Genomic DNA, 22,599 nt, shown 5'->3' with positions numbered 1-22,599 from the left:
AAGTGTCCCTGAGTGCTTTACTTTGTACTAGGTAGTACCCTAAATGTGTGACCAGCTGCGTCTCAATCCACAGCAGCAAGCCTGGGAAGTAGATACTATCTCAACTTTACAGGTAAAGGGAATGAGGCTTAATGAGATTAAATAACTTTCCCAGAGGTTACACAGCTAGTAAGTGGATGAGCTGGTGTTTGAACCAAAGTCTGTTAAGCTACAGAGTTCATGCACTTGACTATTATCATTTATTTCATTCAGTAGTGGGTAGTTCATCAAATCTGAATGAATGAGAAAATCCTTTAGCTGATAACTATTTTAAATATGTACAAGTTCAGTAACCTGAGATCAGCAGAAATGCTTCATCTTTAGATCTTTTTACCACTTAGGTAAGATTTTGATTGAAAGCTAAGTGATTAAGTAAAGGCAAAGTGAAGTCAACATCTGTTGTTATTTTGAGACAATTTCAGGTCAAAACGAATTTGGGAAAGCATTAGTAATAAGGCATTCTTATAACTCTTAGAATCGAAATGTGTACTAGATTTTTTTTTGTACTAAACATTTTGAAGGCATGGATAGTGGAGGTTTCAGTTTTGTTAGGGATAGAATTCTCTCCTTTCTTTCCCTTCTACTGAGATTTGGGTTAACGTGGTAGCCGAGCATTCTTCACAGATAGGATTTCATGCTGACCCCAAAAACACAGGCAGATGACCTTCAGTTGTGAGGCTTGGGGGGTGAATGATTTACTGGGATTTATGGACATCAAAAGGCCATATTTTCAAGACCCAGAAGTGAATGAGCTCATGTAAAACTTGGGAGGTAACACGGACTGAGACCTGGAAATCAGTCCTAGTTTTCTCTTTCCTAATCTTAGTTTGAGAGGGTAACTAGAGCAGGTCTGTTACTGGTTATCTTACATATTTAGCCTCGTGCCTGACATTGTCTTTTAGAACTAGTATAAGACTTGCCCCTCACCTTCAAGGAGCTTTAAAACTAGTTGGGGACACAAGGCAAAATTATTTTTCCAAGTTATATGGAAAAAAGTAGAAAGCATTGAGATAGTGTGATGTGTTGTTGTTTGTGATTTTGTTGAGGGGGTGGCAACAGGAAGAAAGCTGTAGACCCTCTCTCTCAAAGTACAGAGTAAACTTTGCAGATGGTATATACTTCCTGAGCCCGTCTATGAGTGCCCATGGTTAAGAGTGCCTGATCTGGGGCTTAGTCGATTAAACGTCCAACTGCGACTCGGATCATGATCTGGTGGTTCATGAGATCAGTGCAATCTCAGTGCCCGACTCTCTCTCTTTTGGGATCCTCTCTCTCTCTGCCCCTCCCCTGCTTGTGCTCTCTCTCCCAAAATAAATAAATAAACTTAAAAAAAAAGTGCCCTCACAAGTGGTCTCATTAGGAGCAGAGAGAAAGGAGAGGTCAGTGTGCGTTGGAGGGGTGAGAAAGCTTGGTATAAAGAAGGACCCGAGCTGAAAACTCAGCTAATGGTCGAATTTGGGTAAGTGGAGAATTTGGGCAGAGGATTTCCAGCAGGGGGAAGCGTAGCATGTGGAGCAGTGTTTGGAGAGCTGCCTGATTAAAATAGAGGCTGTGTGTGTAGCAGAGGGGAAATCAGGCTGGCTGGGTGCAGTGGGTCTAAATTGTAGGGGGCCTCGGAAGCCAAGGAAAGGCATTCAGCTTGATGGGGTAGGCATCGGGGAACTGTTTTAGGTTTTGAAGCAGGAGGATGCCATAACCAAAGCAGACACGGTAGTTTATAAAGAATGTTCTGCAGGATTAATTTGGAAGTGAGGAGACTGCAGGCAGAGATGCCAGCTTAAGAGGCTGTTCTGGTCACCGAGGGATGACGTAATGCGTGCCTAGACCAAGGGGGCGGCAGGAAAAGGACAGATCTGACAGATCTGAATGGAAAAACTAGGGACTCTAAACACCTAACTCACCTCCTTTTTATTTTAAACATGGGGAGGATGCAGTTTTTTATTACTAACATCTCTATACTAAGATATTTGAAACTATTCAGAATTTAAAATGGTTTCCTTAAATGGACTGTTGGGTTTTGATTTAGTGTTTTATTTTTAGGTGTCTGATAATTGAAGTAAGTTTGAAGCTGCTGTTTTCTTTTAAAATTTTTTTCATGATTAAAATACAGAAAATTGCAGAGAATAATAGACCTCCGTGTACCCATTACCCAGAATTTATCAAATTGCCTTTTTTTTTCTTATTTGCCTCATCTTTTTTACTTAAAGAAATAAAACCTTACAGATACATTTGAGGTTTCCTTTGTACTCACTGCGACCCCAGGGCCATTTTCCTCTCTGCCTCCCAAGAGGCAGCCACTCTTATGAATGTTGAGTTGTAGTCTTGCTATGCATGTGTTCATATTTGATGAATACACACATATTCATAAATAATACATAGTTTAAAGAATTCATAGTCTAACTGCAGGATGTCTACAGATTGTTTTTAAGATCTGTCTATGTAAGATAGGTCAAGTGTCCATTCATTTATGTTGACAGTGAGAAATGATTTTGGGGGAAAAAATGTTCTAGTCGTTGGTTAAAAAATGTTTTTCCCTGTAGCCATTAGGGGGCGCCAAGACAGCATTATTTGTCTGCCTTGCTGCATGATGGAGAGCATGGAAGGCAGCCTGTATTAGGGACCTTAAATACCTTCCTTCCTTGCCGCTTCTCCGCAAGAAATGAAGCCATTTGGGTGGATGACTGTGATCACAGTCTTTTAAAGTTTCAAAACTCTTCGGAATGGACATAGCTTATTCCTTTCACATTCTGAAGATTTCCTGAAATGGAATAGTCTTTAAATGCTATCCAGGAAGAGGTTTCAAAAGCTCATTTTAGTTACTGCAACTTCCTCTGGGATAGTAGCACAAAAATAAGGATTTACTGTAAAATCCTTGATTAATCCATCTTTTTTCCTTCCTTGAGCACTAAGCCCTGTTTTTTTTAAGTTTATTTATCTATTTTGAGAGAGACAGAGACAACACGAGTGGGGGAGGGGCAGAGAGAGGAGGAGAGAGGGAGGATCCCAAGCAGGCTCCGCACCGCCAGCACAGAGCCCGGATACAGGGCTCAAACCCACGAAACCGTGAGATCATGACCTGAGCCGAAACCAAGAGTTGGATGCTTAATGGACTGAGCCACCTAGGTGCCCCCAAGCCCTGTTGCTTCTACCTTAGATATGTGTTCAGTTTGGCCTCTTTGCTGTTTCTTCTGCCACTCACCATCCTAATTCAGGCAACCCCTTCCCCTTTTCCCTTAACCAGGTCAGCAGCTTTCTAAGCACTTTCCCTCTTAAATGACTTTTCTTAAAAGTTTTTTCCCCTGCCCAGCCCCCACGATTTTGCCATCTTCCTGAAAATAAAGGATATGTGTGTTACTTATTTCCAGCTTTAAAAACTGGAGCTAACCTTCCACTGCTAACAAAACAAAGCCTGTCCTCAGCTCATTTGGTTTGCTTCGGTGTGTGGCCACCTGCAGCTCGTCTTTCCTTCTTAACCCCCATCGCGTCTTTCCTCTTACTCCCTATGTTTCAGCCACAGTGACTTTGTCATTTCCTCAACGCGCCATGTGCTTTGTCACTTGAGGATGGGGTTAAGACAGGCAGACGGAAGGAGAAGAAAGTCTACACATGTATTTACGTTATTGCTTTTCTCCTACCTTCTTGGAAATGGCTGCTGTTAATCTTGTTTTACAGGGATCTTGACCGTTTATGACCCTGTGCGATTCAGAATTCCATTGAACAACATCTTCAGATGCAATAGTTTATCGACTTTAGAAAAGGATGATGTTGTCCAGTACTATTGGGATGTTCACGTACAAGCTTTTGTCCAGAATGGCACAGTGAGCACAAAAGGTGAGTACTTAAAGTATAGATACTTGGGTCCTAATTTAAGGTTGGAGTATACCTGTTGGCTTTAACTGAACTTGTTATCTGAAAGCATTTCTTTTTATTTTTTAAATTTTTTAAACATTTATTCATTTTTGAGAGACAGTGTGAATGGGGGAGGGGCAGAGAGAGAGGGAGACACAGAATCGGAAGCAGGCTCCAGGCTCTGAGCTGTCAGCACAGAGCCCAACACGGGGCTCGAACTCATGGACTGTGAGATCATGACCTGAGCCAAGGTCGGACGCTTAACTGACTGAGCCACCCAGGCACCCCATGAAAGTATTTCTGTCCTGAGATTTGTTCATGGTTTACGGTGGACTGTAAAGTTTTTGTAAAGAGTGACAATTCGTACTCTTGTGGAACTTGCAATTTTTTTAAAGTTTACTTATTTATTTTGAGGTGGGAGGAGAGAGAGAATCCCAAGCAAGTTCCACACTGTCAGCACGGAGCCCGATGTGGGACTCGAACTCACGAACCGTGAGATCATAACCGAGCTGAAACCAAGAGCCAGATGCTTAACCGACTGAGCTACCCAGGCACCCCGGAACTTGGAATTTTAAGTTGATGACGTACCTGTTAGAGGATGGTTTTCAAAAAATGTTTCACCTATAATGTTTTCAGCTGATCAAACCTAATCTTTGTTTGAACAAATCCTCTTGATCAAATAGCTTGATCATCAGCTCTTTAGCTTTTGATGATCTAAGACCACAGCTCAGGTTGTGATCTTAGATGATCACAGGATGATCTTAGGATGATCTTAGACCAACCAGAGGTTGGGTCCTACTCGGTTAATAATAGCGATGGTACTTGTCTCCTGGCTACCATGGGGCTGCAGCTGAACATTACTTATGAGAAGGTTAGTTGTCTATTTTTCCTGGTATGTTCTTCTCGTATTTCCTTTCAAATACGGTATATTCTACGTCTGGCCCAAGAGTCCTGTTACTAGACTGATTCTGTTTTAATATATGTACTGCCGAAGTGAGCACTAGACCGATTCTGGTTTTCGTTTTAAACTTTATTTATTTGTTTTGAGACAGAGAGGGGGTGAGAGTGCAAAGAGGGGAGGTGCAGAGAGAGAGAGGGAGAGAGAGAGAATCCTAAGCAGGCTCCGCGTTGTCACAGCTTGTGTTCGAAGCTTGAATTTTATAAACTGCTTTTGTAACTTATATATGACTTTATGGAAATGTTGTAATTTCTCATTCACGAGCTCTGGAAAACTACCAACACTGCCTAAGGGGAGTTTGAAATGTGTCTGATTTGCTGTAGGGGTGCTACCAAAAAATGGGTTTACCGTTTGAACCCTTTAATGATCTCTAAACTTTTTTTCTGGTAAACACTCTCCTTCCTTATAATGGCTGTGTGCAGGGAAGAAAAGGGTGGGCCTAGGTAGGAGTAGAATGTTTTCAAACTTAAATCTCTCCATGTGTCTGGGTGGGTCAGTCGGTTAAGCGTCCAACTCTTGGTTTTGGCTCAGGTCATGGTCTCACGGTTTCGTGAGTTTGAGCCCCGAGTCGAGCTCTGGGCTGGCATCAGGGAGCCTGCTTGGGATTTTCTCTCTCTCCCTCTTTTTCTCTGCCCCTCCCCTGCTCGAGCTGTCTCTCTCAACATAAATAAGTAAAACGATTTTAAAAAAGCTTAAATCTCTCATCTTCACATCAGAGGCAGGTGAAGTTCTTTGGGAATAAAGGGACTTGAGGGTCTACAAATGGGAGTGCGTGGCCATGTGTAAGTAGATACGGCGTTTGTGTCTGGTGTGTCATAACCCTTAGAGATGGTGTGCATCTGAGGCAGCAGTTGGGGAACCTCTGTAGTATCAAGGTGGCCCCTGCCCCTAATGTAACCTTTAGACTTCTGTTGTGAGAGATATTTTGTTCTTTCCTGGCCTTATGAATTGAGGAAAAGTCCCCTTTAGTTTATTTTGTCCTTTGTTTCTTTTAGAATTTCTGTGTGAAAAAGATCGAACTTCAACCACTGTGGCGCCCATCACTCCCACCACCACACTGGCTCCTACTACAACGCCCATTCCAAAGGAAAAACCAGAGGTTGGGTCCTACTCGGTTAATAATAGCAATGGTACTTGCCTCCTGGCTACCATGGGGCTGCAGCTGAACATTACTCACGAGAAGGTTAGTTGTCTATTTTTCTTGGTACGTTCTTCTCGTATTTCCTTTCAAATACGGTATATCCTACGTCTGACCCAAGAGTCCTGTTACTAGACTGATTCTGTCTTAGTATATGTACTGCCGAAGCGAGCACTAGACTGATTCTGGTTTTCGTTTTAAACTTTATTTATTTGTTTTGAGACAGAGGGGGGTGAGAGTGCGAAGAGGGGAGGGGCGGGGCGGAGAGAGAGGGAGAGAGAGAGAATCCTAAGCAGGCTCCGTGTTGTCAGCACAGAGCCCATTGCAGGGCTCGATCTCACAAACTGTGAGATCATGACTTGAGCTGAAATCAAGAGTCTTACTGAGCCACCCGGGCGCCCCTAGACCGATTCTGTTTTAAACAGAGATTTGATGTTGACTTGTTGAGGTTTGATTAGTTTGGAGTTACACAAAGAGTTAATGTCACTGTCAAGGCCTTGTCCTTGGCCAGCAGGAAACCTAGCTGTATCCAGGACTCTTTGGGGTTTGGATTGTATTTACCATCAGCAGATCGGAGTACAAATAGTTGATCTTTATTTCAGTCCGTTTAAAATATGAATCCTTCGCATTTGTATCTGAAGCGCAGTGTAGGTTGATGATGCCAGGAACGGCACAGCTGTGTCTCCAGCTCTTTGATGACTCAGGTCGGAGAGATGCACTCCTCTAGCTGCAGTGCTCCGCTGAGGCTACAGAGGGCGTGCCGGCGCCCAAGCCCGTTCCCAGAGTCTGGCGACTTAAACAAGCTAGACAGATGGCCCTTGTGCTCCGTAAAAATGTGTCTTGTCATTTGGCTCATTGCTGAGGAAGCTTCCCTCTTGTTTTTCTCTCTTTTTTTTCCTTAAAGTTGTCTGAGTCCTAGCTTGAGAGCCCGTGCCAACTTTGTTTGAAAGTAAGACACCATGAACTTAGGTATCCAGACAAAAGGAATTTCTGTTCTCCACCGACGTGGCAGATTAGAGTATAAGGTTTTGCCGTGGACTCGTATGGTTAATGTGTACTTTTCTCCCTCTCCTTCCACGACAGGTTGCTTCGATTATTAACATCAACCCCAACACAACCGACTTCACCGGTAACTGCCATCCTCAGAGTGCTCTGCTTAGGCTGAACAGCAGCAACATCAAATTTCTTGACTTTGTCTTTGCCGTGGTGAGTAACAGACTTTTCTAAGATTAGGTTCGTTTTCTTAGGAACACATCTGAAAGTCTAAACAGCTGTGTGGTTGGCGGGGGGTTGGCTATTTAGCTGTATTTTCCATTTCAGCACTACTTAATTATAAAGTGTAGTCCATTGATCAGCTTTCATCCCTGAGAGTCACCTCAGTGGTCCGTGGGCAGGACTCTTGTATTAATGTTCACCAAAAGTGACCGTTCTGCCATCACACAGACTTTAGGATAGGAGCGAGAATTAACCCACCTCCCCCCCCCCCCCGAAACTCTGTAATCCATCTCATATAGATATACTTAGTCATAAAGTGTGCATGAATTTATGTCATGTATTTTATAAAAGATAAAAAGTAGTTTCCATAATATTTTTCTCTATTACTGGTTAGAAAATTCGTGTTTGTCTGCTATAATATCTTAGTGCTTTTTGGAGGCTCTACTGTTTGTCACAGTACCAGCAATGATAATAGTTAACATTTATTGAGTACTTGCCATGTGCAAGGCTCTGGCTTAAGTACTTAACACGCATAAATTCATTAAATCAAGATAGTTTATAATGGCAGTGTTTGGGATTTTGTTCATGCTCAAATCCAGGGCTGAGCCCTGGGAACCTTCTGCGGAGCCTGCTTAAAATTCTCTCCCTCCCTCTCTCTCTTCCCTTCCCCCCACCAAATAACTAAACTTAAAGTGGGATGAGTGATAGACCAGAAGAAAATACAAAGCCTGTGGGAGTATAGAGGAGGCAGTGGTTCATTTTGGGTGGAGGAGAGTCAAGGTTTCACGGAAGGGATGACATTTGAGCTGGACCTTCAAGGATGGGTTAGATTTATACATATGGAGCTAAGGGGAGTAAGTGGAAAAGTACAGGTACTTTCTGGGTAAAGGAACACAGTCAAGACCAGCTAGGAGAATGAGGCATGTGGCATGTTTAACGAAAGATGGGTATGGAAAAGTAGTTGGGACAAACTGTGAGGAGCCTTGAATGCCAAGCTGAGATGTAGCCTAAGTCAAGGAGAGAGATAGCCTCTTTTATGCTTCCTCCTGACATTTCTCTGCGTCTCTCCCTTCCACTTTCCTTCCCCATCTGTCACCTTCCTTCCTGTCCCTGATTCCAGCTTGCATGACCTCTTACCTCGATTGTTGAAACAGCCTCCTAACTAGTCCTTCCTCTTCCTCTCCTCCCTCAGTGTTCTTCTGCATCAGTGTAACCTTCCTGCAGCACAGCTCTTCCCCAGAAACCTGCAGTGGTTCTGTTTAACCAACAAGATAACCTCTAAATTCCACGGCAGTGTATTTCCAGTGTCTCCCCCGGCACCCCCCGCCCTCACCATGCAACGTAACTTGCATGTCCGGCTTTGTTTCCTTCTCTCCCTTCTCATGAATCCCACGCTCCCCTCACCCTGTGCCCTGTGCACTTTCAGTGAGGTAGGAGAGCATAGTAGTAATCAGTACATAAGCTCTGCAGCCAGACTTCCTGGGTTCAAACCCCACCTCACTGACTACCAACCATATAGCCTTGGGGAAAGTCACTTTAACATCTCCCTACTTCGATCACCCCATCCCAGACCGGGGCATTATAATTATTCGATGTGAAGTTTTAAGAACATTGCTTGGTACTGAGTACGTTTCAAATGCTAGCGTACTTGTGACGATGCTTATTTTCTGGTTACCTTAGCTCATGCTGTTGCCTTCTCGAATACCCTTTCCTGCTTGTTTCCTGATTAAGTCCTACTTAGTTCAAATGGCCTATCCCTAAGCTTGTATCACTTTGCTTCTTTCCTACTTGGATGTCATCTGTCTCCTTTTAATTTTTATAACTTGTCGCTGTCTTTTTTTTTTTTTTTTGCAATATGGTTATTTCTTTATGTATTTATCTTATCTTTCCTGGCAGATTGCAAACATGGTGGGGGTGGGATCTGAGTCTGGTTCACGTGGCCGGCTCCCTGGAGCACTTAGATAATGTTGCCTTGTACATGCTAAGCATTAAAATAATTAGAATGACTGGCTGATCAGATGAGTGCTTCACAAAGATAATAGCAGCGAAGGAAAGATCCCAGCTGGAGAGGCTGAAAAGGCGGGGAGGGAGCCCAGTTAAGAAGAGACTGTTGAGATCCAGGCTAGAGGAGGCGAGGGCTCAGCAAGTGACACGAGGAATAAAATGAGGGGCTGAACTGTTGAGTGTCGAAGAGCCATGTGACTACACCTTTGGTCCAAAAATGGGAACAAAATGCAGAGGAAAAAAGATTCTGTCACGTTTTACTTCGTTGCAGTTTATTCTCTTGGCCCGGGGTCTAATCTGTGGCTTTATTTTCTGGATAATAGTATTAGATTGCTTTTTGTCTGTAGATATTAACTGTACCTGTGGACAGTTGCGATGTGTTGATTAACTCGAAGCTCTTTTCCTAACAGAAAAATGAAAACCGATTCTATCTGAAGGAAGTGAATATCAGCATGTATTTGGTAAATGGCTCTGGTAAGCAAAGCATTGGCCTCGGGGAGAAGAGTGGGCTGGGTTTCACTGAAGAAATAGAAACCATAGCTGTCTTGTTACCAAATAGTACCTTATTTAATGCAACAGAAGACTCTGTGTGGAAATTGTACCTCGACCACACATGAAAATCAGTAACTTAAGTCTCCCTTATTTTCAAAGTGTGGTGGCTAATAGTCAAGGATGTGACTGATTTTTTTGACCATAGAAACCTCTATAGAAAGAAAGGAAACCTAGTGGTCATAAGAATGGCTTTTTGTGGGTAGACCCTGTACCCCAAGCTTCCATACTTCCCTGGAAAATTCTGAGGACTGTCCCATTTCTTAGGTCGACAGGATGAGATGTTACTAACAGGGGCGCCTGGCTGGCTCAGTCGGTAGAGCATACGACTCTTGATTTCAGGGTCGTGAGTTCATGCCACACGTTGGGCGTAGAGCCTACTTTAAAAAGAAGTTACTAACATGTCTGTTTTCCTTAAAGTTTTCAGCATCGCAAATAACAATCTGAGCTACTGGGATGCGCCACTGGGAAGTTCTTATATGTGCAACAAAGAGCAGACTGTTTCAGTGTCTGGAGCATTTCAGATAAATACCTTTGATCTAAGGGTTCAGCCTTTCAACGTGATGGAAGGAAAGTATTCTACAGGTAAGAGTTGAGCAAGTTCTGTTGATAATTTATGTTCTCATGTTGACTGATAGGTGGCTTTTCCTTTGACTCATGGGCATCGAAGCATTGAAATACAGAAATATGAATTCACCTCTTGTGACTCTGTTGGAGAGTTCGCATAGCCTTGAGCAAGTTGTGTGAACTGTATTTGGCTCATCGGTTTGCTCAAACTAGATTTTTTTGTGTGGATCTGAGAACCATTTGCACCCAAGTTCTTAAAGCTAAAAACTGATGGAAGCTTTCAGTGAGCTTAAGTGAGCTTAAGGTACAGAAACTCCTAGGTTTTAGTTTGTGAGAAGGATGGCAGCTTTGAGCATCTTGGATCTGTTTTTGGGGGGCCATCTTCTCGTCGGAAATATTTTCATACGCGAATAAAAGCAGTTGGGTCTTATTTTGTTAAGACAGAAGATTATGATTAGCAAAGCCTCAAATACCATGAGCAGTGTTTTGGTCAGCCAAAATGACTTGGAGAGTTTTTAAAAGCATGTGCCAGTGTGAATGAGGTTTTTTTGGAAGATCTACTCAGGGCTAATGGTGGTATTTATCAGATTTTTTAATGAAACCTTTGTGGAGGGCTCAGTTCAGTGCGTTGATATGAGTATGAAAGATGCATTTGGCATTACAAGATTAACATTTGCACACAGGGGAAAAAAAGTACATAAAATTCCTTAATTGACTTGTCCTTTTAGACTGATTACCTAAAATTGGGGGTTTGTGGATCACAGCTCTGCTGAGCAGAGCCATTCAAACCGTCTGCATCCTTTTTAACAATTAATTCTCTGGTTTAGAAGGAAATGTGGAAGCTGTGTTTAAAAGCAAATGTGCCATGAGCCCCTGAACTGCTTTTGCAGTGGTGCTGAATCCCCCTGCCTGACCTGGTTAGGCTAGGGTAAGTGGGGGGCCTTTATCCCACCATTCTCGTGACCGGAGAGGTCAATCACACTTAGAAATTGTTTTGAAGCCTTCCTTTTCCCTTGTCAGTTTTGCTTATGTACTACGATTATTTTGATCCTTTCATAGTTTTATTTTTGAGTCTTTATCTAGCTCCCCTACATTGTTACCCTAATTTTAGGCCCAGATTTGTGTTTAGAATTGAAAATCATTTTCAGTGTGATAGCAGCTCGGGTCTGCTTAGCTAGTCAGCTGTAATAGAGATAGACATGGGCTGCGTTCCTTCTCGGATCTGAAACTTTGGTTTTTTTTGTATGTAGAGTTAAAAATGGTACCCAAAGGAATATACAGCATTTAATCCTGGTAATGGATGTGTAATGTACTCGTGGAGCTAGGTTCTTGACCATGGGTACCCATAAATATGATATACTTGACTGTAGAGGAGGAGGAAATAGACTTGCAGTAAGGTAAAAGAGTGTTGATTGGATTGTACTGGATGGGACTACTCTCCAGAAATAGACAAGCTAGCCCGTGTGGGCTGCCAGCCCTGGGCAGGTTGATAAATGCAGTAAACACACACAAATTAGTAAGAGGTCCCAGTCTCTTGACTTCTGTAGTCATTAAAATCATACACTCTAGGTCAGGGATCTGCAAAGTGTATTTGTAAGGCACAGACAGTAAGTGTTTTTAAGTTTGGAGGCCATATGGGCTCTGTCACAACTATTCAGTTCTACTGTTGTAGCATGAAAACAGCCACAGGCAATAAACAAATGAGTGTGGCTGGGTTCCAATAGAACTTTATTTATGGATACTGAAATCTGAATTTCATATAATTCTCATGTGTCACAAAATTTCTTCTTCCTCTTTTTTTTTTTTTAAATCATTTAAAAATGTCGAAAAGCCATATTTAGCTCTGGGGTCAGATTTGGCCTCCAGGCTATAGTTTGCTCTCTGCTCTAAAGGATTCCAGAGCCAGCACGGTTCTAATCCCATGATTAAACCTTTCTGATCTGTGCTCAATTTCCTAAAAGACTCTACCACTAAGAGGCTAATCTGGCCATGTAGAAATGAGCTGGATTAGCTCTCTTCATTTCTGGTAAAGTAACATTCCTCTATTTTGGAAAGGACTTGAAATATGAAACACGTACACGTGTGTATGTGCTTACTCAGAGATATAAAGGAGTATATATGTATTCATATACGTGAATACCTATATTCATACACACACGAAAGAAAAGACCAGTAAGTTTTAGGATTTTAATTCTAGAGCAATTCATAATTTTCTGTAGCTTTATCATTACAATATACCTGTCTTAGTTACTTAACGTTGATTTCGTAAGAGCGTTTCTGACTTTTGAATCAACATCTTTTACTTTTGGACATTCATTTTTGATTATACTCATTATTTGTCACACACTTTTTCTCACCTACAGCCCAGGAGTGTTCGCTGGATGATGACACCATTCTAATACCAATTATAGTTGGTGCTGGTCTTTCAGGCTTGATTATCGTTATAGTGATTGCTTACCTAATTGGCAGAAGAAAAAGCTATGCCGGATATCAGACTCTGTAATACTGATCCATATGTGATCTCTGTTACAAAATAACAAAGCAAGTACAAGTTCCAACATGCAATACTGTTCAGTTTGAGGTATATTTTAGTTGCAGTTCTGATCTTAGAATGGGTGGTGTGGGGGATTTCGAACTTAAATAAATAGAACCCCCCCCTCAAAACTATAAACTACACATTAATCACGTGATTTTGGGTCTTTCCCCCACCCAGCCAAGGAATTTAAAACTTATTTCCACGGCAAAAAAGCATGTGTGAAATCACCTGGGTTATTGGTTCTACTCTATTGTCTTGAATTAGTATTTCTGCATATTTGCTCTAGGTATTCTGGTGAGCAATCTACAGTTCAGGAAACAGATTTCAAAAAGAGATTTTTTTTTTTCCTACATGGAGTCAAAATTGACACAGTGCATCCTACAGTGGATTTGTACTTGCTCCTTTTGCATTTTTTTGTGATTTTGTTTGCAGGTTAACTTAGCTACCTTGGCATTGCTGCATATTTGACCTATGAGAGATATGCCAATAGATTTGAACAGGGTCTGGTATTATGTTCTTAGCGATGAATGCTTTTCTAATGCCTTTTGAATACATTTGTATTTAATGTGGCTGTAATGACAAAAGATACAAAAGCTGTATAAATTTTGGAATAGGTGTTAATCTTGTTTAATCCTTTTTTTTTTTTTTTAAAGAAAAAAGTGGGTTTCTTTCAATCTTTTAATGGCAAGACACAAGACTATTCCAACTGGGCATTTCAATCCATTTTCTAGGTGCTTTAGAGATAATTGCTAGGCAGTGCCAGTTTGGGGCGTTAGACCTTTGTACCTGTAAATTGGCCTCTACACGCAGTGCAGAAATCAATGTGGTTTCTCTTTAGCCTTGCAGTATGCTTCTCGGTGGTAGTATGCTCTTTCTTTTCTTGTGTTTTTTTTCCTCTTCTCCTTTCCTTTCCTTCTCTTTTTCTTAAAGAAGAAATGCCAGGATGTCCTAGAACCCAGACAAAGAAGTGCACTTACACTTAGAAAGTAACTCGCACCTAACCTAAAAGTCTTGGTCTTCTCTTAGTCCATTAAAAAGTTCTGCTTTCTTCCAGCTTGCATCGATTGCTACAGCATTTACTAATTTGACTTTCACATTTAAATGGTTCTGTGCTAATCAAAACTTAACGTTATTATTGTTCATTATGGTGGAATCATTACTAATTCATGTACTTTGTGTTCAGTTTTGTGCCCTGGAGAGATGCACCAATTGTCCACTTATCATGCACTGCCTAATGTTTATATGAGAAAGCAAAACATTTCAGCTTGATAGTTAACACATCAGGTAGTTTTCACTGCTCTAGGAGACCTTTTTTTTTTGGTATTGGAATGGCTGAGCAAATATTTAAAAGTTTTTAATATGCAGCCATATATGGAAGGGAGGTTCCTGTGATTTTGCAGTGGGAGATTATATGCCCCCACATTCACTAGAAAATGGGATACGTGGGTTCCAAACTATGACTGATGTTGAATTACTTTGGTAGTCTGGCTGTATACACCACACACACACACACACACACACACACACAGGCAATTGCATGTTAGCATGTGTATGTCTATAGGTATCTTTCGAGTTATGCTGGAGTGGCAAATACTTTCTCCCACTTAGATTTGCTCTCTGCTTAGAGTAGCCTGAAACTCTTACTGGCTCAGAATCAGATTCTTGGCCAGCCCCTCCCTTAAAGCTACATTGAGCTGCATTGCCAGCTTAAGGCACTTTTTAAAGACTAAATATAAATCTGATTTTTAAAAGTTATTTTTTACTTTAAATAGTGTTCTGGTGTAGGATTGTTAACCTTATATGAATAGATAATGCTTATAAGAAAATGGGCGTTAGATATTTCTCATGAGTCAAAATAAAGCAGCTTTTTATTTGAAAATAAAAACCGGAAGCACAAGTGGGTGGCGCTTGCTTAATGCTGTTGATGTTTCTAAAAGTTTTTACATTTAGATTATATACCTAATTCATATTAAAATACCTCTAATTAGCACTGTTTTGTAGAAAATCTGACTTCATTGAATATTTTTGTATTTTACATGGGCCAGTTTATATCCTCTTACTTACACTATTACTTCCTATAGCCACATGTTCTTTGTACCTTTTGTAGTTTTGTTCTTTGTACTGGGTTTACACCTTGCTGGTCTCACATGCTATTTGGTTCTAGGTGTTTCTCATGTTTTAGCATTTGTATAAAGAAACTGGTCCATGTAAATACTTTTCATGTTTTTTTCTCATATGTTTAAACCACTAGTTGATGTATGGTGTTTAGATATTTGCCTGTCCAATTTGCTCAACATACTGCTTCTAAAACAAACAATAAAGATTCTTTTATTTCTTAAGGAAATTTGCTCACATTTTTTCCCGTTGGTTAAAGTAAAACTTTTGTATACTTTATGATGACGATTTCTTCCAAAAGGGAAAACTTTAGAAAAGCTTAGAAGTGGAACTAAGTTATTTCCAAAATATTCTGTGTATTACCATCTGGAAGAGTGGTCCCGTGCATCAGTCTGTACTGATGCTGGGCTGGCTACAGATTAAGAATCACCTGGGAAGCTTGTTAGAAAAATTCACATGCCAGCCTCAATTCCTAGAAGATTTCACTTAGCAGGTCTGGGTGTGCGTGTGCGTGCGTGTGCGTGCGTGTGCGTATGTGTGTGTAAGCGCTCCAGTAAGGTCTGGCATGTAGCCAATTAGAGAACCAGTGATCTGGAATATTTATTTCATAGGAAGAGCTTTAGAGTATCTCCCTGTTCACTTTTCTTTTTTCCTTTATTTTTATTAAAAAGATTTTTAATGTTTATTTTTGAGAGAGACAGAGAGGGGCAGAGAGAGAGGGAGACCCAGAATCCGAAGCAGGCGTCAGGCTCTGAGCAGTCAGCACAGAGCCTGATGTGGGGCTCAGACTCATGAACTGTGAAATCATGACCTGAGCCGAAGTCGGATGCTTAACCGGCTGAGCCACCCAGGTGCCCCTCTTTGTTCACTTTTCTCAACTCCCTAAGTTGAGGCTGATATTTAATATCTATAGATAGTAGCTGTACATTGCAGCCATACAAACCCAGCTATTGATCTGAACCAAAATAAGATTGGGTGCAATCACTTTCTCGGATCACCCTAAAATACTTGAATCGTCCAATTTTCACCTCGCCTCCCAGTCACCTAGCACACACAAAAACTTGGCAACCTGGCGTTGCCAACCTAACTTTCCTCTGGATTGCCCACTTCAGCCATGTGACTGCCAGTTAATTGTCACAACTTCCAGCTACTAGCTGCCATGTGACTTTGGCCAAGCTGCTTAACTTCTGGGGTCTCCATTTCTTCATCTGGGGGCTGAGGGCTTTAAAATCCTGTTACTCTTGATTTCTTTGAGTGATAGTTTCCATTTCAGTGAAAATTTTGAGTATTTTTAGAACAAATCTGAAAAGAAGCTACTAGATATAATCAAGAGCATACTTTATATACAGCGTAAAATATACCATCTGAAGCTTCTTGCACTTTTCAGGAGGAATTCTTGTAAGAAAGACTCAGATATTTTTTTTAAGATTTTAGCATTTCATCTTTGTTTCTTTAAGTAGATAATGTAAAATTATCTTGGGCTCCTCTTGCTCCCACCCATCTCTTTTATTCTGGTAACTAGCTTTCTGCATCAATAATTACCATATCTTGTTTTTGACAACTAGTATAGACATGTTTGGGTAATACTGAGTAGCTTCAAGTATCTTCAGATTCATGTGATACACTTCAAACAGTTTGTAGATCTAAAAGGTATATAATTAGGTGTCACATAAGACTATGATTCGTAGGGCACCTGGGTGGCTCTGTCAGTTAGGCCTCCGACTTCGGCTCAGGTCATGATCTCACGGTTCCTTTGGTGAGTTCAAGCCCTGCATCGGGCTCTCTGCGGATAGTGTGGGGGCCCCTTCAGATCCACTATCCCCCTCTTTCCCTGCCCCTTCCCTGCTTGTGCACCTGTGCACTCTCTCTCAAAAATAAACATTAAAAATTGCTTTAAAAAAATATGATTCTTTTTTTTTTTTAATTTTTTTTTCAACGTTTTTTTATTTATTTTTGGGACAGAGAGAGACAGAGCATGAACGGGGGAGGGGCAGAGAGAGAGGGAGACACAGAATCGGAAACAGGCTCCAGGCTCTGAGCCATCAGCCCAGAGCCCGACGCGGGGCTCGAACTCACGGACCGTGAGATCGTGACCTGGCTGAAGTCGGACGCTTAACCGACTGCGCCACCCAGGCGCCCCTAAAAAAATATGATTCTTAATGCTGATTCTTCCAAAGAGAAATTTTGAGACAGTTGGTTTTTAAGATGAGTTTGTTTTATATTTTGTCACAAATGTATATCTCAGCTTTCCGACTGAAAACTGCACGCTGAAAATAGTTTTTGAAAAGTTTCTGAGCTAACGGAAAATTGAGGATTAATAGAATTTTTAGTCTATATGAAACTTTTCATTGAAATTTCAGCGGCCGTGAAACCTTTTTATCTTTAAAAATCTTCAGTGCTTCTGTAATTAATTATTGAACTCTTCCACAAATACACTCTTTGTTTCTCCAGAAATATTTTCAGTATGGGTCTCAAGTCTACATTTTGCAAATATATCAGGTCAAAATGACCTGAGAGATTTTCTTTCCTTCAGGATGTGATCCTGTTAAAATTACTGTTTTCCAAAATTTCTTTCCATCACCTAAAGAATTTTTAAAGGCTGAATTCGTAAAATCAATAGTTATTATAAATTAATACTTCACATACTAATTGAGAGCATTTTAAGTAAGTGACAGCATCTAGAAAGGTCTTTGTATTAGTGGAATTGCCTTTTTGATCTACTCTGGGAATATTTGTCTTACATGAAAGCCTTGTTGGCAGTATTTATGAAAGTCGTTTCAATACTAGGTCAAATACCCAATTTGGGAAAGAGAGGACTATGAATCCGTTGCCAGAATAAGAAATTAATCTGCTAATGAATTTTTTAAAAACCAAGTTATATTACATCCAAGGCATAATACTTTATGGTTCACGTCACCTCATAGTTTATATGCTGGGTGGTAATTTGGGAAATTGAAGGGGAGGAGTCAGCTCATCGGGTGCTCCTGCCCATATACTCACAAGTCATATCTGGCAATCTCAGCTATCTGGATCTCTAACAGAACCAAGAAGCAAGTAAAAAAGATCATTGAGCTGGCAGCCAAAGCCGATACCATAAAGTCCATAAACTCCAGGATTGCATCCTGTTCCCAGTTATTGCCCCAGAGGCTAGCAAAAGCCTGGCCCATTTCTTAAATGTAGGCACAATCAGAATTGCCTTGTAGCCTGTCCATTCTTATTTCGACACAGTTCTAACGAGCTTAATTATCTGATTTCTCAAACCCTGGTAGATTGCAAGCTAGGGCAGTAAGAGGCAAGGAAATGGAAAGTAGAAGTGATGGTTCAACATCCCAGCTGCCTTCCTCTGCAGGTGTCCCTCCATCTGTACCATTGCTTCCTCCTCTCCACTCTCAGTAGCTTTTCTTTTCCTGCTCGGTGCTTCCAGGATCCCATTTCACCTGCCTCCTAGGCGACTTTGTACCATTGTCTTCAGTCAGTTGTTTGTTTTGTTGTTGTTTGTTTGTTTGTTTGTTTTAACTTTTTTTAATGTTTATTTATTCTTGAGGGAGAATGAGAGAGACAGAGTGTGAGTGGGGGAGGGGCAGAGAGCGAGGGAGACACAGAATCCGAAGCAGGCTCCAGGCTCCGAGCTGTCGGCACAGAGCCCGACGTGGGGCTCAAACCCACGAACCGTGAGATCATGACCTGAGCTGAAGTTGGACGCTTAACCCACTGGACCACCTAGGCGCCCCGTCTTCAGTCAATTGTTAATGGCTCTTTCCCTTGGTCTACAGACTGTATTTAAGTCTCTTCCACCCTAAAGCTAGCCTTTGTTCTTCTAACTACCTACTTCCTTGTTGTCCTTTCTTCTTCTAAACTTGTCAGAACGACTACTGACTGTTCCCCATCCCAAGTCGTTGATCTCCCAACCGATCACTTTCCTTTTGCTCCTAAACCTATAGCAATTGGACTCACAGCCAACACCTTCCGTATTGCTAGAGATCCAGTAGGTTCTCTAATGTTTTTCACTATTCTTCCATGCTGATTGAAGCTGTTTCCTTCCTTGGCTTCTGTGGCACCGCTTTCTACATGCCTTTTCTATTTCTTTTCCTTGCTCCTTTATTCCTCAAATATTAGTGTTCCCAAGGGTTTTGTCTCTGGTCCTTTTTAAATTCTGTTTGCCCTTGCTGAGACATAAACGTGTCCCTGGTTTTTATTGTCACTTAGGTTCATCAACCACTCGGTTGGGACACAGGCAGGCATCTTAAACCCAGAAGATCCAAAACTGACCATCTCCCTCTTCCACATATTTCTCTCCACCCTGCCCACACTCACAAAAATAAAATAGATAAATTAAAAAAACCCAGGCCACACACATAAAAATAACTACAAACAAATCTGAATGCACAGATTCTCCCTCCTGTATTCCCTATCATGATGAATTGCACCGGTATCTACATAATCACTCAGGTGTGGAATTGAAAGCCATTTTATTACCTCCTACCACACCCCCAATATCTGTGTGGTCAATTCTGCCTTCTCATTGGATTGCTAGTCTGTCCCTTTCTGTATCTGTGCTTCGTTAACCCGGTTGGGGACCATATTATTGGTCTTCTGGCCTCTAGCAAGGTCTTCTGGCCTCCTCACTTCCAGTCCTGCAGCTGCCGTAACTTCCAAAACAATATCCTGGTTAAAATCTTACTACACTGTTTTTTCCCCCCATCAGTATGAGGCCAGGCTACCTAGAGCATACAATGCCTTTGTGAGCTGGTCCTGGAGTCCTTTTTCTGCTGCTTTTCCAGCCAAGAGTACCTCTTGATCTATCCTAGCTATGCCGACCTGCTTGCATTTCCCCTGAAATGCCATGTTTTCTTGCCCTCCGTATTTTGGTCTGTGCTGTTTCATATACTTGGAATGCCCTTCCCGCATTATCTGCATGGTTAATTCCTACTCATAAATTTTTTTTGGAGAGGGAGGAGAGGGGCAGAGGGAGAAGCCAGGGGAGAATCCCCAGTAGGCTCTGTGCTCTCAGCACAGAGCCCAACACGGGGCTCGATCTCACGAAGCACAAGATCATGACCTGAGCTGAGATCAAGAGTCTGACGCTCAGCTGACTGAGCCACGCAGGCGCCCCGGTTCCTGCTCATTCCTCAGTCACCAGTGTCACCCCTTTCAAAGTATGCCTTGTGTAACAAGGCCGAGTTGAGTGTGCCTCTGAAACACTTCCATGGCCCTTTGTGGGCTGCCGCCCCATCACAGCACATTTTGAGATCCTAACCCCTGCTTTTCTTGTCTGACTCACACCAGAGGCAGGCAGCTGTGCTATCAGGGTCAGCTTCTCCTTTCTGCTCAATGACCTCAGGTTGCTACGTGTTGAGTTCATATGTCTGCTTTGTAAGGCTGTTCAGTTGGCTCCTTGCATTAATGCTTCACAATCTGCAGTGTTCTGGGCACTCTGCTGCTTCTACATTATAACAGTTGGCCTCTGAAAGCTCACAGCCTGGTCATCAAGGAAAGATTCATTCTGTGGATCATTATCTTCCGTTTCAGAAACCTGGGAAGTGTATGTGATCAGTTTATGTACCTTTCATCCAAAATGACTGCATTTGCAGGGGGGCGGGGGAGGTCCTTAAAAGTGTACGATTTGGTTATTTGGAAAATCGCTTTGGTGGAACATCTCATTTGCTGATAAGGAGTGCCAGTGACTTGTTCCCTTGGCGTCAGAGACAAATACGCGTGTCAGGAAGTGCTGTCATTTTAACCTAACGTTTGCAGATTTGAAATTTTGTCACTGTTTCTGTTCTCAATTGTCCTTTCTCCATGTCTAGCTCAAGACTGCAGTGCAGATGACGACAACTTCCTTGTGCCCATAGCGGTGGGAGCAGCACTGGCAGGAGTACTTATTCTAGTGTTGCTGGCTTACTTTATTGGTCTCAAGCGCCATCACGCTGGATATGAGCAATTCTAGAACCTGTAGTTTGATTGATTATATAAAAATACATGCACATAAGATTTTTTTGCCTTTCAATTTTGAAACACGTTACTCTCTTAAGACTGATGTGTTGAAACTTTTGAAATCAGTCCCAGCATTTAGAGATAAGTCTTTATGAATAAAAACTATTCTCTTTTATCAGCTTAAAATTAAATACTGTATTTACTGGTCCTGAAGACAAACTGGTTAAAAACATTGGTGTGTGGTGTGTTAAGGTCTACCCTTTTAGAAGCCTTGGCCAAATTTTGATCCTAACCTCAGATGCCTTAAACTTATTAACCTGGCCATTATAAGAATAAAATATGTAGCTGTCTCTTAATGGAATTAATAAATCCTGTTTCACTACCGGTGTTCTGTTTTAATATTAGAACTATCCTGATTTAAACTCATCACAGTACTTTTGCATATAGTTCATTCAATAAATATCGATGTGACATAAATGCCCATCAAATATGCTCAAACTTGGTTTTTAGTCGAATGTCCTCAGGACCATCAACATTTTTTAGGTTATGTGACTTGCTGTTTTCTTTGAGTTTGATTTAAGGATGAAGCCAGGATCTCAGGCTTGTGACTTTTCCCTGGGTGAAAAACAGACCCAAGAGACCACAACAGAACTTTAAACTGGCTTCAGAATTAAAGTTAAAAAAAAAAAACTGCTTCTTTTTCTGCAACATAGACTGAAAAGATTCAAGCGTATTTAACCACTTGCCTTGTTTTTCCTTGTGTTTTTCTTTCCTTTGGATGCCTGATTAGCATTGAAAGATAGAAATATTCTATGAACTAATTAGGACAGATTGTGTTGTGTTTCTCTACCTCATCTTGTTGATCTCTAGAGCATTAAAATCTATTTAGTGTTGTCATCAGACTGGTACTTATAAAATGTAAGCTAACAGCAATCTCAGAAGGGAGGCACTGAAGCATAGCAACTAGGCTCTTGCTTCTTCGAGAAGGCCCCCGTGGGGCAGAGCATAGATGGGGGGTAGAGAGAAGCTGTTGGCATTAAAATGAGCTAGATAATCAGCCCCTATTGAAGCATACTGCTCATTATAAGTACAGCGTGCATATTGAATGTATAGACAAATGAGAAGGAAGTTTAACCGATGGACGGGAGAAGACATTCACACTGAAGTGATTATTTTATTAATTCATTCTGTGTATATATTGGCTTGTTCAGAATTTCTGTAACTCGCTGATGACAGTATCTTCGTACCCAGCCATCTGTGTCTGAAGGCTTTCAGTGAAATATAGTAAATCCTTCCAATAAAAGCTATGGTCATTACTGAAATTCATGTACTCAGTACCTTTAGCAACTGGTTTCTGTTTTGTTTTGTCTTTTTTTTTTTTTTTAATTAATGACAAAAACACAAGAGGAATAAAAGGTAAAATTAGAGGAAAAAGTGCAAGGTATTACTCAACCATAAATCACACCAAATATGTCGTGTTAATCGCATTAGGTTTATACTGGAAAGGACCCTAAAGATTATTTACTCTAACCCTATAATTTTATTTTATTTTATTTTTTAAATTTTTTAATGTTTGTTTATTTTTGAGAGAGAGAGAGAGAGACAGAGCATGAGTGGGGGAGGGGCAGAGAGTGAGGGAGACACAGAATCTGAAGCAGGCCCCAGGCTCTGAGCTGTCGGCACAGAGCCTGACAC

General features: G+C 41.3%; 1 protein-coding gene across 2 annotated transcripts in view; it reads left to right on the top strand.

Moving 5' to 3' along the window:
* LAMP2 (lysosomal associated membrane protein 2) overlaps nucleotides 1-22,226 on the top strand; it is a 35,917-nt gene extending 13,691 nt beyond the window's left edge. The window contains exons 4-9 of one of the 2 annotated variants that reach the window (XM_045472273.1): nucleotides 3,712-3,870; nucleotides 5,842-6,029; nucleotides 7,068-7,190; nucleotides 9,614-9,677; nucleotides 10,173-10,337; nucleotides 20,778-22,226. In XM_045472273.1, coding sequence (XP_045328229.1) covers nucleotides 3,712-3,870; nucleotides 5,842-6,029; nucleotides 7,068-7,190; nucleotides 9,614-9,677; nucleotides 10,173-10,337; nucleotides 20,778-20,917 — 839 coding nt within the window. In that variant the 3' untranslated portion in view covers nucleotides 20,918-22,226. Of the gene's footprint in view, nucleotides 1-3,711; nucleotides 3,871-5,841; nucleotides 6,030-7,067; nucleotides 7,191-9,613; nucleotides 9,678-10,172; nucleotides 10,338-12,682; nucleotides 15,200-20,777 lie in introns of those variants that run through there. The other variant, XM_045472274.1, reaches the window with a different exon arrangement.
* The last annotated feature ends 373 nt before the right edge of the window (nucleotides 22,227-22,599 follow it).

Source organism: Leopardus geoffroyi, chromosome X (assembly GCF_018350155.1).
Source record: "Leopardus geoffroyi isolate Oge1 chromosome X, O.geoffroyi_Oge1_pat1.0, whole genome shotgun sequence".
NCBI classification, from domain to species: domain Eukaryota; kingdom Metazoa; phylum Chordata; class Mammalia; order Carnivora; family Felidae; genus Leopardus; species Leopardus geoffroyi.
The sequence above is the reverse complement of the archived record's forward strand: the minus strand, read 5'-3'. Positions and strand labels throughout refer to the sequence as shown.